Source organism: Plectropomus leopardus, chromosome 5, assembly GCF_026936395.1.
Source record: "Plectropomus leopardus strain MGB_pleo_1.0 chromosome 5, ASM2693639v1, whole genome shotgun sequence".
In the NCBI taxonomy this organism is placed as follows: domain Eukaryota; kingdom Metazoa; phylum Chordata; class Actinopteri; order Perciformes; family Serranidae; genus Plectropomus; species Plectropomus leopardus.
Genome location: NC_142180.1, coordinates 38,226,088 through 38,239,000, shown reverse-complemented (window position 1 = coordinate 38,239,000; position 12,913 = coordinate 38,226,088). Strand labels below are relative to the sequence as shown.

Below are 12,913 nucleotides of genomic sequence, written 5' to 3'. Positions count from 1 at the left end.
GGATCCAGTGTGATTTGACGTGAATATCTGAGGAACTCCGCTCTGGTTTTGGGCTCTGGTTGTGTCACTTCAGTCGGTGTCAGTGAGACGTCTGTCCACGTGTCCCTCAGAGCGCTCTGCAGTTTGTCTCTGATCTTTGACACGGTCGCTGTCATGTCCCCAAAGTGGCGGCGGCAGCGGCGGCGGCGGCGCGGACGGATGTGGACGCTGGCTGAGCGTGTGAGTGCTGGCAGTGAGGCGTAGCTGAGCAGAAACTGGGTGTGATGGTCTGTGTGTGAGAGCTGCTCCAGCTCAGCGTCTCTCCTCTGCAGCTCGCTGATCTCCTGCTGCAGCTCCTCCTCCAGCTCTCTGACTCGACTCACTTCGCTTTGCTGCTGCGATCTGAGCTGCCGCTTCACGTCGGAGCGTCTTTTCTCCAGGAGACGGATCAGCTGCGTGAAGATGTCCTCGCTGTCCTCCTCTGCTTTATCAGCGGAGGCGTTGATGTCCTCCACCTCCTGCTGCAGCAGCTTCACGTCTTTCTGTCTGTCCTGGATTCTCTGCTGGACGTTTAGTCGACTCCCCTCGAGCTCGCTCTGTTTCTCGCCTCTCTCTGCTGCAGCTGACGCTGTGTCGTGGCCTTTATGTTCCTCCACGGAGCAGAGATAACAGATACACTGCTGATCGGTGCGGCAGAACATCTTCATCGCCTCGTCGTGACGAGAGCAGATGTTGTCCCGCAGCTTCTCGGAGGGCTCCACCAGCTGGTGTTTCTTGAATGTGGCTGCTGGAGGTGCTGCTCGCAGTAAGAGGCCAGACACTGCAGACAGGACTTCGCTGCTTTCAGTTTCCTCCCGCTGCAGAAATCACAGGCCACATCTTCATCTCCGGCGTAGCAGAGATCAGCAGGAGCAGCTTCAGTCTTCTTCAGCTGCTCCACCAGAGCTGCTAACATGGTGTTTTTCAGCAGGACGGGCCTCGGGGTGAAGCTCTGCCGACACTGAGGGCAGCTGTAGATCCTCCTCTCGTCCCAGAAACCTTTAATACAGTTCATGCAGTAGTTGTGTCCGCAGGGAAGACTCACCGGATCCTTCAGGTGATCCAGACAGATCGAACAACAGAAGGTTTCTCGGTCCAGCTCGACTCCTTTCTGCGCCATTTCAGCTCTCAGAGACGACGACTGAGTTTCAATTCCTGAGAAACCAGTTTGAGCTTTGACCTGAACAGTGTGTGTGTGTGTGTGTGTGTGTGTGTGCGTGTGTGTGTGTGTGCGTGTGTGTGTGTGTGCAGCCTCCTGTAGATCTGACAGGAGGCAGCAGAGGAGGACCGCAGGACTTTGTTTCCTAATTTCAAATGAAGTTCAAACTCTGGAAACAGTTTTCTCTTGTTGGATCCTTTGAAACCTGCAGCGACATCACTTTGGATGTGCTGCGTTCAGACGCCTTTCACAAGCATTTAACCCTTTGACCTCTGAGCTGATTGGTTTGACTTCTGTCAAAAACACAGGGAAAATGAGACAATGAGCAACTTGGTGAGAAATGATCCATAAATAGGGCAAAATTAGCCGATTTAGAAAATGATTTCTTTTAAAAAGCTAAGGAAAAACTATAATTAAAATTATGATAAGTGCATATTTAAAATGATGTCCAAGAATTATTATGATTTTTAAGCACTTTTTCCAAATCTTGTTGGCCCTTGTAAATGTAATTTACTTTTTCATTTTGTACTAATGTTCAGGTAATTTTCTTCTACTTTTTTCAAAATGTTAATAAGAATTTATTATTATTATTATTATTATTATTATATTGTTATAAATAACAACAACAACAACAATAAAAAACTTTTTTACATGTATATAAGTATTTTATTTAATCTGACTAAGGTAAAAATAGAAATACGAAATAAATAATTAAAAATAAACTTTTATCCATTTATATTCATATTTTTTTAATCCGACTTAAGTAAAGAAAGAAATACTAAATAAATAAACAAATAAATATAATAATAATAATAATAATAATACTAACACACTTTTGTCTATTTATATTCATATTTTATTTAATCTGGCTGAAATAAAAATAGAAATACTAATTAAATAAATAAATAAATAAATAAATATAAAAGTAATAATAATACACTTTATCTATTATCTTCACTTTGTCTATTTATATTCGTATTTTATTTAATCTGACTACAGTTAAAGTAGAAATACTACGTTGCTGATAAGTGTGTACTTTTACTCCAGTGTGGCCTTCAGGTACCTCCTCCACCTCTGGGTTGAACATTAATTGTCATAAATCGGAGCTCTGATTTTCCTGACGGCCCTGAACGCGCCGCGGTGTCACGTGACGCGGGGAAACATGGCGTCGTGTCGGAAGCTGCTGCGCTGTTTTCGCTCCGGTTTGTGGACTTTAGTCTTTTATTGCGTTTATTCTCACGTTTGGCTCGTTTTTGCGGAGGAGGCGGACAGCTGCGACAGCCTCAAGCTCGGACAGTATCCTTTAATTATGTTTTAACGAGATTTAACGAGGTTTACCGGGAGATTTTACACCGGGAAGCTACGGCTAACGTTAGCTTAGCTTTGTTTACATTTAATTTAAGGGCTAAAATATTAAATAACATCGAAACGTTACAAACATAAACATGATACATATCTAAATGTGAGTATTGTATCTGTGTTGGTGTATGTACTGTTTAACTGTACAGTTATAGTAGAGTAATTACATGTTTTACAGACCGGAAGCCGCTTACGTTATAAAACAGTTATTTATGTTCTAATAACATATAATAACTTGATACTTGGGTTTACATAGTTTCACTTGAGTTTATTTTCACATAATGTGTATAAAAAGACAGTGAGAAATGACTCATTTTAAACGGTGCAGGGGAGGTTAGAAGCTAAAAAACACCTCCCCCTAAATTAATGATTAATTAATTAATGATTACAGACAATCATTTAATAACCCAACATTTAGCAAAGAACAAGGAGCAAAAGAGTAATAAGGAAAAACTGTGAATAACAAAAAGCCAAACAAAAAAGGTAAAACAACAAAGAATTATATGTAAAACCCCAAAACGTTAATAAGAATAATTACATGTTAATATGTATTGATAATGTATTTAAATTGTAACATATTTTAATGATAGTATCCTGGACATTTTTCCATATGTAAAAAAATAAAATCTGTGTCTTTCTCAAAACTAATTTTAATTTATTTTATATATAATATTTTTTTTTAGAAATATTTTTAACTAACAATGTCTCTCTCTTTCTCTCTTTTTAAAACTGGTTTTCGGGTTTTTTCTTGTCACCCTTCATGCAGTTTGAGATATAATAACAATATTAATAAATATGTTTGTTACATGTTATGAAGTTGCTGCTAATCATCGACATATTTCAGACAGTGATAATGGGACAAAAATCTACTTAGCATGTAGTGTATTAAATATTTTTTATCCATCTAAAAACATAATGTTTCAAGAACATTTAAAGGCTTGGCATTTAAAGGGTTAAAATTTGAGAAGAAAAAAGTAAAAGATTTTTGATTAGGACTGATGGTTAAAAAAATCAACTGAAGTAGAAAATCACATCAATGTATAATATTTGTTAAAGCTTGATTTTGAAAAGCGTGTTCTGTGTGCAGAGCGATATGAGTGTGTGCGATATTAAAGCGGACACTAAGGGGTTAAAAAAGTTTTTCCGTAAGGTGGCGTCTCTCGTCACGTTCGGTCAGTTCATCGTGTCGACGTTGGGGCTCCTTCACTCTCCTCATGTATCTCTGCAAAGAGCCAACGATCGATGAAGCTACTCAGGAGCCCGAAAACTGCCGGGACATGACGGCCTGGGGTGAGTGAGTCACAAGACCCAACGAGACCCCATGAGACCTCACGAGACCCGACGAGACCTCACGAGACCCCACGAAACCTCACAAGACCCCATGAGACCTGACGAGACCTGAGGAGACTCCACAAGACTCCACGAGACTCCATTAGGCTCCACAAGACCTGACAAGACCTCACGAGACTCCACGAGACTCCATGAGACCTGTTGATGAGACCTGATTAGACCCCACGAGACCTGACTATGAGACCTGATGAGACTCCATGAGACTTGACGACCAGACCTCACGAGACCTGACGAGACCTCAGGGGGCCTGATGAGACGACGTTTTGACTGATGTGACGATGAAATATTGAAAAGAAAGATTTTGGGTCCCTCTGGACGTCTGAGCTCATCACTGAAAAGCTGATGTTCGTTGTTTTCTGCGTCAGATTTGATTTATTTTTATCTTTTTAATTTGTTTACTCCGTCATCGTTAGAGTTAAACAAAAAACACGATGAAAAACTGAAGAATAAACTGATGATGGAAATCTGTTAACCAGCTTCTGATCAATAACCAACAGAGAATCAGACAGCTTTAATGGACTGCCTGTGTGTCTGTGCGTGTGTGTGTGTGTCTGTGTGTCTGTGCGTGTGTGTGTGTCTGTATGTCTGTGCGTGTGTGTGCGTGTGTGCATGTGTGTGTGTGCGCATGTGTGTGTGTGTGTGTGTGTGTGTGTGTGTGCGCGCGTGTGCGTGTGTGTGTGTTTACAGTGGAGTGCCTCCCAGCTCCGAACATCAGCTGTCGGCTCTCTAACGGGACAGAGTTCAGGTTCAGCGGGGAGGAGGTGGGCTTCAACAAAACCATCCCCTGCAGGAACGTGTGAGTGCGCGCACGCACACACACACACACACACACAGGATAAACTGTCCACTGCAGGGTTGAATTTTCAGGGTTTTTTGTAATGTCATAGCGAAACGTTTTAACATCGCTGTGACAATCAGCGTTCATAAATATTTTTACCAATAAATTGCCAAATTTTAAAGACTTTCTCTGAAATGAACGTAGATATTCATTGGTTCTTTTTCATTACTATTTAGTAGCTTTTTTCTGAAATATCTTTTATTTTAAAAACTAATTAATTCTGACAGGATTAGAGCTGAATATTTTAATATAACTGAGGCCGTTATTTATGAGAGGGAAAGGGCTGCAGATTTTTAAGAATTTGGGCATTTATTTAATTTAATTACATTTTTTCCTAAAATTTTTTGGTGATTTTTTAAGAAAAAGTTTGGTAAAAAAAATTCCATTTTTTTTTTTTAAAGAAAAAATTAGGATTTTTTTTTTCTTTAAATTTTTTTGGTTATTTGGGATTTTTTTTTAAGACAAAAAAGGCAATTTTCTGAAACAGAACTCTGGACAGATGCAGTAATGTAAAAAATCAAACTCGTGATGTTAGTCTATGATACCTGATCTTCACTGATCCCTCTGATAATAATAACAATAATAATAATAATAATTGTGTTTTTCCCCTCAGGAGCGGTTATTCTTATAAAGTCGCCGTGGCGTTGTCTCTGTTTCTGGGCTGGCTGGGAGCAGACCGCTTCTACCTGGGATACCCCGCCTTAGGTACATAATTTTTATTTTTATTAAAGAGAGCAACATGTTTTCAGATCCTCAATAAAACTGTCACATAAATTCTGAAAAACAGTTATTTATTTATTTACAAAGTTTGACTTTTAAACATGTAAATTCCTTTTAAGATTTTAGAGGACATTAACTCTCAACCTGAACATTAGACCACATGGAGATGCCACATATTACATAAGATCCTTTTTATCATTATCAAGTATTCAGATCCTTTAAAACACAAAAAATACAACGAGCAAGAAACTAGAAATACAACAACAAAATTATTCAAAGAACTGCAGTTACAAAAACTTAAATAAAGTAGCTACTGTCAATTAATAAAGCTGAATTCACTATTATTATAACAACATTTAATAAAATATGATCGTAGGGAAGTTAAATAAAGTACTTGTATAATGAAAGTAAAAAAGTATTGTTGTAATTAAATAAATCCAAGCAGGACCATTGGTGCTTTTATTTTGAAATGTTGATGTTTTTGGACTCGAAGCTTCCGGTCACTAATGACATAATAAAAAAACCCATCATTTAAAGGGTTAAAATTCCCGAAATTAATGAATATTTGATATTTATGATTTGGACTGATGTTGGTTAAAAAATAACCGTGAACGCAGAACATAATATTAAGATAAAATACTTTTTCAAAGCTTGATTTTGAAAAGCACAGAGCGATGTGAGTGTGTGTAATATTAAAGCGGCCCTAAAGGGTTAAATATATATTTCACATTGTGCATGTTTTTGGCCGTAACTAATAAAGGACTAAATCATTTCAAAACATTTCAGTTATATTTTATAATGTAGAATTATTTGTTTCCCAACAACAAATAATGCTTAGATTTATTTTATTTGCATTTATTTATAATAATAATAATTATCATTATTATTATTTTATAGTTTATTTTATTTAAAGCATTAAACCACCAAACTCATATTGTTGGTGGAGGCAGTGAGTTGTTTTTTTGTTTTTTTTCCAGCCTGAATTCAATGAGTTTTTGTTTGTCACTGATCTGCACACAACAGACCATAATAACCCAAAGAATAACAATTATGATTACCACAACAAGGACGCGTTATTATCAGCAGACTGAGTCCTTCTCTTAATGAGACACCTGCAGCTACACAAAGGCTGAAAGGCTGTGTGTGTGTGTGTGTGTGTGTGTGTGTGTGTGTGTGTGTGTGTGTGTGTGTGTGTGGTGTGTCAGGGGTTTTTGGATGGCGGACAGCTGCACCGATGAACACCTGGCCTGATTTGGCGCAGGTCGTCCCGAGCAGAGCCAAGCCGAGTCGCGCCAAGTCAGATTCATTTCCAAAAAAATATTAATTTCACAGGCGGGTTTTTGTGAACGAGCTCGGTGCAGCAGACGGCGGACATCACTGGATTGTGAAGTTTCGCCTGTCGGCGCCGCCTACAGAGACACTGTCGACTTCTGTCAGTTCCAGTTTTGGCTGGATGAGATTTAACCCTTTAATCGACACAAAAATAACCGTGGAGGTGGCGTTGACTCACTGGTTTTGTCTCTCAGGTCTGCTGAAGTTCTGCACCGTTGGTTTCTGTGGAATCGGCACGCTGGTCGACTTCATACTGATCGCCATGCAGGTGAGTCGCAGACTCAGTCTCGTACTGGTCGGCTGCTGGTCGGCGCCCGACCTGGAAACAGACGAGAAAACGTTCAGGTCATCACATTTCTCAGGTTTCTCAGACGAATGTTTGAGCCAAAATCTGACGAACATTTCCTGGAAGTTTGCATCAAAGTAAAAAAACAAAACAAAACAAAACAATGAAATGACCTGAAAAAAAGTGCAGATATATAAATACAGTATAGTTCTGTGTAATAATAATAATAATAATAATAATAATAATAAGTAGTTCTCTTTACATTTTTACCTAGGTTTCTTTTTTTTCCAAATTTCTTTATTTTATTTTATTTTTTTACAATTCTCTTAGAATTTTATTTTTGTTTTCAGGTAATTTTTTTGTCACTTTTATTAATTTCTTGAAACAGGAGACATGTTTCGATGAGTCGCCTTTTTTCCACCTTTAAATCTGTTCCAGTTTTAAGGGTTAAATGCTTGTTAAAGACGTCTGTTTCAAAGGGTTAAAGTGGTGCAACTGGTCATTAATTATGAATACATCAGAACCAGTTTAGTTCTTAGTTATTAACTGCTGGGTCTATAAACACCAGGAAACGTTATTTTTGGGACCAACAGTTCTGAGCCGAGATATACAAACAGAGAAAAGCTGAATATTTACGACTCTGAAAGATTCGAAAACCGTCGATCGGCTCCAGTTTTTGTCTGTTAGAGGAAAAGTTGGACAGTTTTCTGCTTTACGCTCTCACAGAGAGTTTGATGTTCGGGCCGATGCCACTCGGATGTCCGTACGGGAAACACGAAGCTACGATTCGCCGGTCACAACAACAACGGAGCAAACTTCAGGTGCCGATGAAGGACAAAGTACCAGAAGAAAGAACCTAAAAAGCCAATCAGACCCTGAGTTCAGAATATGAAAACGGGACGTAGGTTATAACGAAGAGACAAAAAGATGAAGACAGGACGTCGGTGACGACGTCAGGATGCGGTAACGATGAGATGACTAAGGTGATGAGAAAAGGACGTAGGTGACAATGGCAGGATGTACATGATGAACGCAAGTGACGAGAAGAGGTCAACAGGACGTCGGTGATGACGAGAAGACGTTGGTGACAATGAGAGGACGTAAAAGATATCAATAGGATGTCGGTGACAATGAGAGGACGTTTGTGACGATGAGAGGACGTAAAAGATGTCAACAGGACGTCGGTGATGACGAGAGGTTGTCGGTGACGATGAGAGGACGTTTGTGACAATGAGAGGACGTTTGTGACGACGAGAGGATGTTTGTGACAATGAGAGGACGTTTGTGACGACGAGAGGACGTTTGTGACGACGAGAGGACGTTTGTGACGACGTCGGCAGGTTACGTTTGATGGCGTGCTCGCATGATAACGATGTGAAACCAGAACAAACGTGATCAGGCGTCTCCAGTTAAAGACACAAAGCTTGTCTGAGACGTTGAGGACTGAGACGGTTTTGTCTCGCTGCTCTCTGAACAGTTTGGACTAAATGTCTTCAGTCTGACCTCCGCGGTGTTTTATTCCTCCGTGAGAGCGCCGCCTGTGATGATGGAGAGTTCCTCATCTCTCAGAGGATCCATTTCAGCGCGACGGCCGAGCCTCATATTTTAGCGGCTAACAGGCCGGCGGCGGGGGGGCGGACCCCGAGTCTGATGAATAAACAGCCGTCGGCCTTCTGATTATTATTTACGTCCATCCGTCCTGCGGCGCGGCGGCGCTCTGAGTGATGCTTCTACAAGTTCCTAATGGACTCAGAGAGGACGGAGACAGACGGATGGAGAGGGGGACACAGGAGGTGAAGGGACCGATCGCTCCTTCCTGCTTTAGATAATAGAGGCTGCAGATCCATCACGGCGAGGCGCGAGCAGCAGGACGGACGGAGGGACTGAACAGGACGCGAGCGGCCGACCGAGATTTTAAATTCGGTGACGGCAGATCGTTTAATCTTTAACCCTTTAAAACCAGAAGTGGCTTTATTTCTAATATTTCAGAGAGGAAGGCAACGAAAGGAGAAATGACCCAAAAATCTGCAAGAAATTAGTCATAAAAAATTATAATTCTGTAACATAATTTTAGATATTATAATTTAACAATAATAATAATAATAATAATAATAATATTAATAATAATAATAATTTAATAATAATACATTTTTCATCTTTTCTTCCTTAACATTTTCCCGTAGCTTTTTTAAAAATAATTTTGAAAATCTAAAATTAATTTCTTGCAATCCTGGCCGACAGCTTGCATCATGTTGTTTTGGTAATTAGGTTTTTTGTCTTTTCTCCAAAGACACTTTTCCCTAACTTTTTCTTCTTTTCCTTGCAATTAATGGTTAATTTCTAACAAAGTTTCTTTTTACCTTTTCCCGTGTTTTTGAAAAAATAACAGAAATTTGCTCAGAGTTCAAAGGTTTAAATACTTTTGATACAAATACTGTTATTAATATTAATAATTCTTATGGATACAATCAATTTATGCCACAAAAAAATGATTTTAGATCGATACAAGATCATTACTTGTCTCATGTGTCTCGTGTCTCCTGCAGATCGTGGGTCCAGCAGACGGATCGAACTACATTGTGGATTATTACGGCGCCCGGCTGACCCGCCTGTCCATCACCAACCAGACCTACAGGAAGCCACACCTCTCTCTGTGAACACACCTGCACACACCTGCACACACCAACGGGAACTCAGTGAGTCCACAGAGTTTACAGACTGTTTGTTATTAACCCTTTAGTGGCTGTTTGTCTCACTTTAGTCTCTTTTCTTCTTCCTGTTGTGATAACTGTGTGTGTGTTGATGCATGTGTCCTAAATGTAGTCCAGATTGTGTATTTGAGTGTAATCAGTGAATTTGCAGCTCAGCTCCTACAATAAGTCTAAAATACACTGTGGAAACTAAATAGTTACATTCAGACTGTTCAGGTCCAAAAATGCTCCATTGAAACCCATTCAAACTGACATTTTTGATCCCACAGCCATCAGAGCAGAAAAACAGGACTTGTATTATTTCTGGGTGTCATTCTGGGCTTTTGACTCTGAATTTGTCATTTTGACTATTTTCCACCTGATGAGGTCATTTTGACCATATTTGGCATATGGAGGAAATACATGCTATTTCCACTAGGTGACCTGTCACAGTCAATGTAGCTGCTGATCACTGACATATCCCAGACTGTCAGCAGCTACACTCACACACTGACATATCCCAGACTGTCAGCAGCTACACTCACACACTGACATATCCCAGACTGTCGGCAGCTACACTCACACACTGACATATCCCAGACTGTCGGCAGCTACACTCATACCCTGACATATCCCAGACTGTCGGCAGCTACACTCACACACTGACATATCCCAGACTGTCAGCAGCTACACTCACACACTGACATATCCCAGACTGTCAGCAGCTACACTCACACACTGAGGAGGAGGAGACTCAACATCATTCATGTTTTTCATCAAAAAACTTAGTGGCATCATGACAAAAACCCGTCATATAAGGGGCTAAAATTCTGAAAATGAATGAATATTTGATATTTATGATTAAGACTGATGTTGATTAAAAAGATAAACTCAATGAAAGCAGAAAATAATATGAATGTATAATAAGTATAATAATATAATATATGCATAATGTAAGTGTGTGTGTGTGTGTGTGTGTGTGTGTGTGTGTGTGTGTGTTACCTGTGGTTGCTGAGGGATGTTAAAGCCGGGGTCTCTGGGTCGTATTATTCATCTGAAAAAGATAGCGGCATCATGATGATAAAAACCTGATATTTAAAGGGTTAGAATTCTGAAAATTATTTGATATTTATGATTAAGACTGATGCTGGTTAAAAATTAACTCAATAAAGTGGAAAATAATATCAATGAAAAATATTTTTTATAGCCTGATTTTAAGTGCATTTTGTGTTCAAAGCAGTGTGAGTATTTGACACAAAAAAAATAAAATCATGTATAAAAATCAGTGTTGCCACAAATCATGGACATATCCAAGGCTGTGATCATAAAAAATAGTATATAGTATACTGAAAAATATTGTATACTGGGTTTTTTTGTTCTGTTTTGTTTTTTTTATGTAAAAACAGCGGCGTCGTGACAAAAAACTGGAATTTACATGAGCAAAAGAAGCTTCCCCTTCAAAATAAAACTCACAAACAGGAAACAGTTCAGTATCATCGGTGAATAAAAACAAGCAGAAAATGCAGAGAAACGTGATTTTACAACCAGAGATTCAGAGAGAACAGGTTCAACTCCACAGTTCAAGGTCTCTCTCACACACACACACATACACACACACACACACAGGAGCGGTTAAATATCAGATCGTAAAGTCAACACGAGGAAAGTTTCTCAGGGACTGGAGAAGTGGCAGTGGATGAAATATAATCCAGTTTGTCTCTTTTCAAACTCAGCGTGTTAAAAATGTGCAGAGGTTGAAAGCAGCTTCAATACTTTTTACTTCAATACTTTTATACTTTTTATACTTACTATTTTTATATACCATTTAGAGTATTTTATTCATTTATTATTATTTTGTTTTTAATGATTAATATTATTATTATTTATAGTAATTGTGTCAGAATTTAATTAGAGATGAACAAGCCACAATAAATGATCTGTAATAATAACAATAATAATAATTTTTAATGTTTTAATTTGCCTCTGGTGTTTCCTCAGTTCCTGGTTTTAATAAGTAATCTTATTTTAGTGCTTTAATTAATTACAAAGTCTCGCTTTTTTACCCGTGTCTTTGTTTGAGCGTGCGTGCGTGTGTGTGTAAGTCAGTCAGACAAACAGTCTGATTGATTGATTGATTGATGAAAAACAGAAGATCCAGACGTGAGTTGATGATGATGATGATGATGATGATGATGATGATGATGATGATGATGTGATTTTATCTTTTTCTCTTTTTTTTTAGGTCGGTTTTGTAAATACAGAGAAGACTGCGCTCCACAGAGGATACGCTCAACTTTATCGACACACAGACTCTGTACAAACGAACAGTTTCAGTATAAAAATGACGTAATTTCAAAAAATTGACATCCTGACTGATCAGAGGTCATTTAAAGGGCCATTCGCACATTTTCAGACTGTTAACATAAAAAAACCTTCACATTCCTGCTAAACGTTTTTACATCATCTATCACATCTTAGATTGATCAGCTATTGGTTTCTAATTATCTCGGTGAAAATGTATTTAAGCTATAACTACATATTTGGTTATTCCGGCTCGTCTGCGGAGAGTTCAGGAGGTTTTCGATCAAACTGAAAACATGTCGTCACGTCGGATCAGTTTCTGTTGTTTTATTTAATATAATTTTGTTGAAATATATTTTGTGACGTTTCGCTGCCGTTTCGTCTTTAAGTTATGATGTTTTTCCAAAACAGACTTTATTAAATAAAGTTTCTTTTTGTATTCGTCCACATCCGACTGTTTATTAAACGTCGTCTTCGTGTTGATGTTAAAGACAAACTGAGATGTTTGGTGTCATTTTGTCATTTTTTATTTGAGAATGTTTTTTTCAGTTACAATTTAACTGTGACTGTACTGTAGGTATTTTTCTTTGAAAAAACTGATCTGTAACCTTCAAATTTGTAATATTGGGTTTAATAAATAAAACTGGCAAATTGGATTCAATAACAGAAGGTCATCAGCAACAAAACAACAGATCAGAAAATGTGCAAGAAATCAGCAAACAGAACAAGAGAATTCACTATAAATGTTGACAAACGTATGAATGTAAAATGTTGTAAAAGTAGTTTGTCGCGGTGCGTTCTTTTCCCACTCACGGACTACCGCTTATATTTCAGTCGAGGAAAAGTTATATCACGATTAA

The 12,913-nt window shown here is 38.6% G+C and overlaps 3 protein-coding genes across 6 annotated transcripts in view; 1 reads left to right on the top strand and 2 right to left on the bottom strand.

The window, feature by feature from the left end:
* The window catches only part of LOC121941067 (tripartite motif-containing protein 16-like), a 2,041-nt gene extending 703 nt beyond the window's left edge, over nt 1-1,338 (bottom strand). The window contains exon 1 of the mRNA XM_088078177.1: nt 1-1,338. This exon is cut by the window's left edge and continues 703 nt beyond it. Coding sequence (XP_087934303.1) covers nt 1-686 — 686 coding nt within the window. The 5' untranslated portion in view covers nt 687-1,338.
* Nucleotides 1-7,091, bottom strand: part of patj (PATJ crumbs cell polarity complex component) — a 123,084-nt gene extending 115,993 nt beyond the window's left edge. For all 4 annotated transcript variants that reach the window (XM_088078163.1, XM_088078167.1, XM_088078168.1 and 1 more), the window contains exon 1: nt 6,955-7,091. The gene's annotated coding sequence lies outside the window, so the exon portion shown is untranslated. The remainder of the gene's footprint in view (nt 1-6,954) is intronic.
* tm2d1 (TM2 domain containing 1) lies at nt 2,309-12,500 on the top strand. The gene is made up of 7 exons (XM_088078179.1): nt 2,309-2,478; nt 3,758-3,826; nt 4,574-4,682; nt 5,338-5,429; nt 6,971-7,044; nt 9,609-9,758; nt 11,995-12,500. Exons 1-6 carry the CDS (start codon nt 2,340-2,342, stop codon nt 9,717-9,719), a joined length of 594 nt encoding a protein of 197 aa, XP_087934305.1. The 5' UTR covers nt 2,309-2,339; the 3' UTR covers nt 9,720-9,758; nt 11,995-12,500.
* The last annotated feature ends 413 nt before the right edge of the window (nt 12,501-12,913 follow it).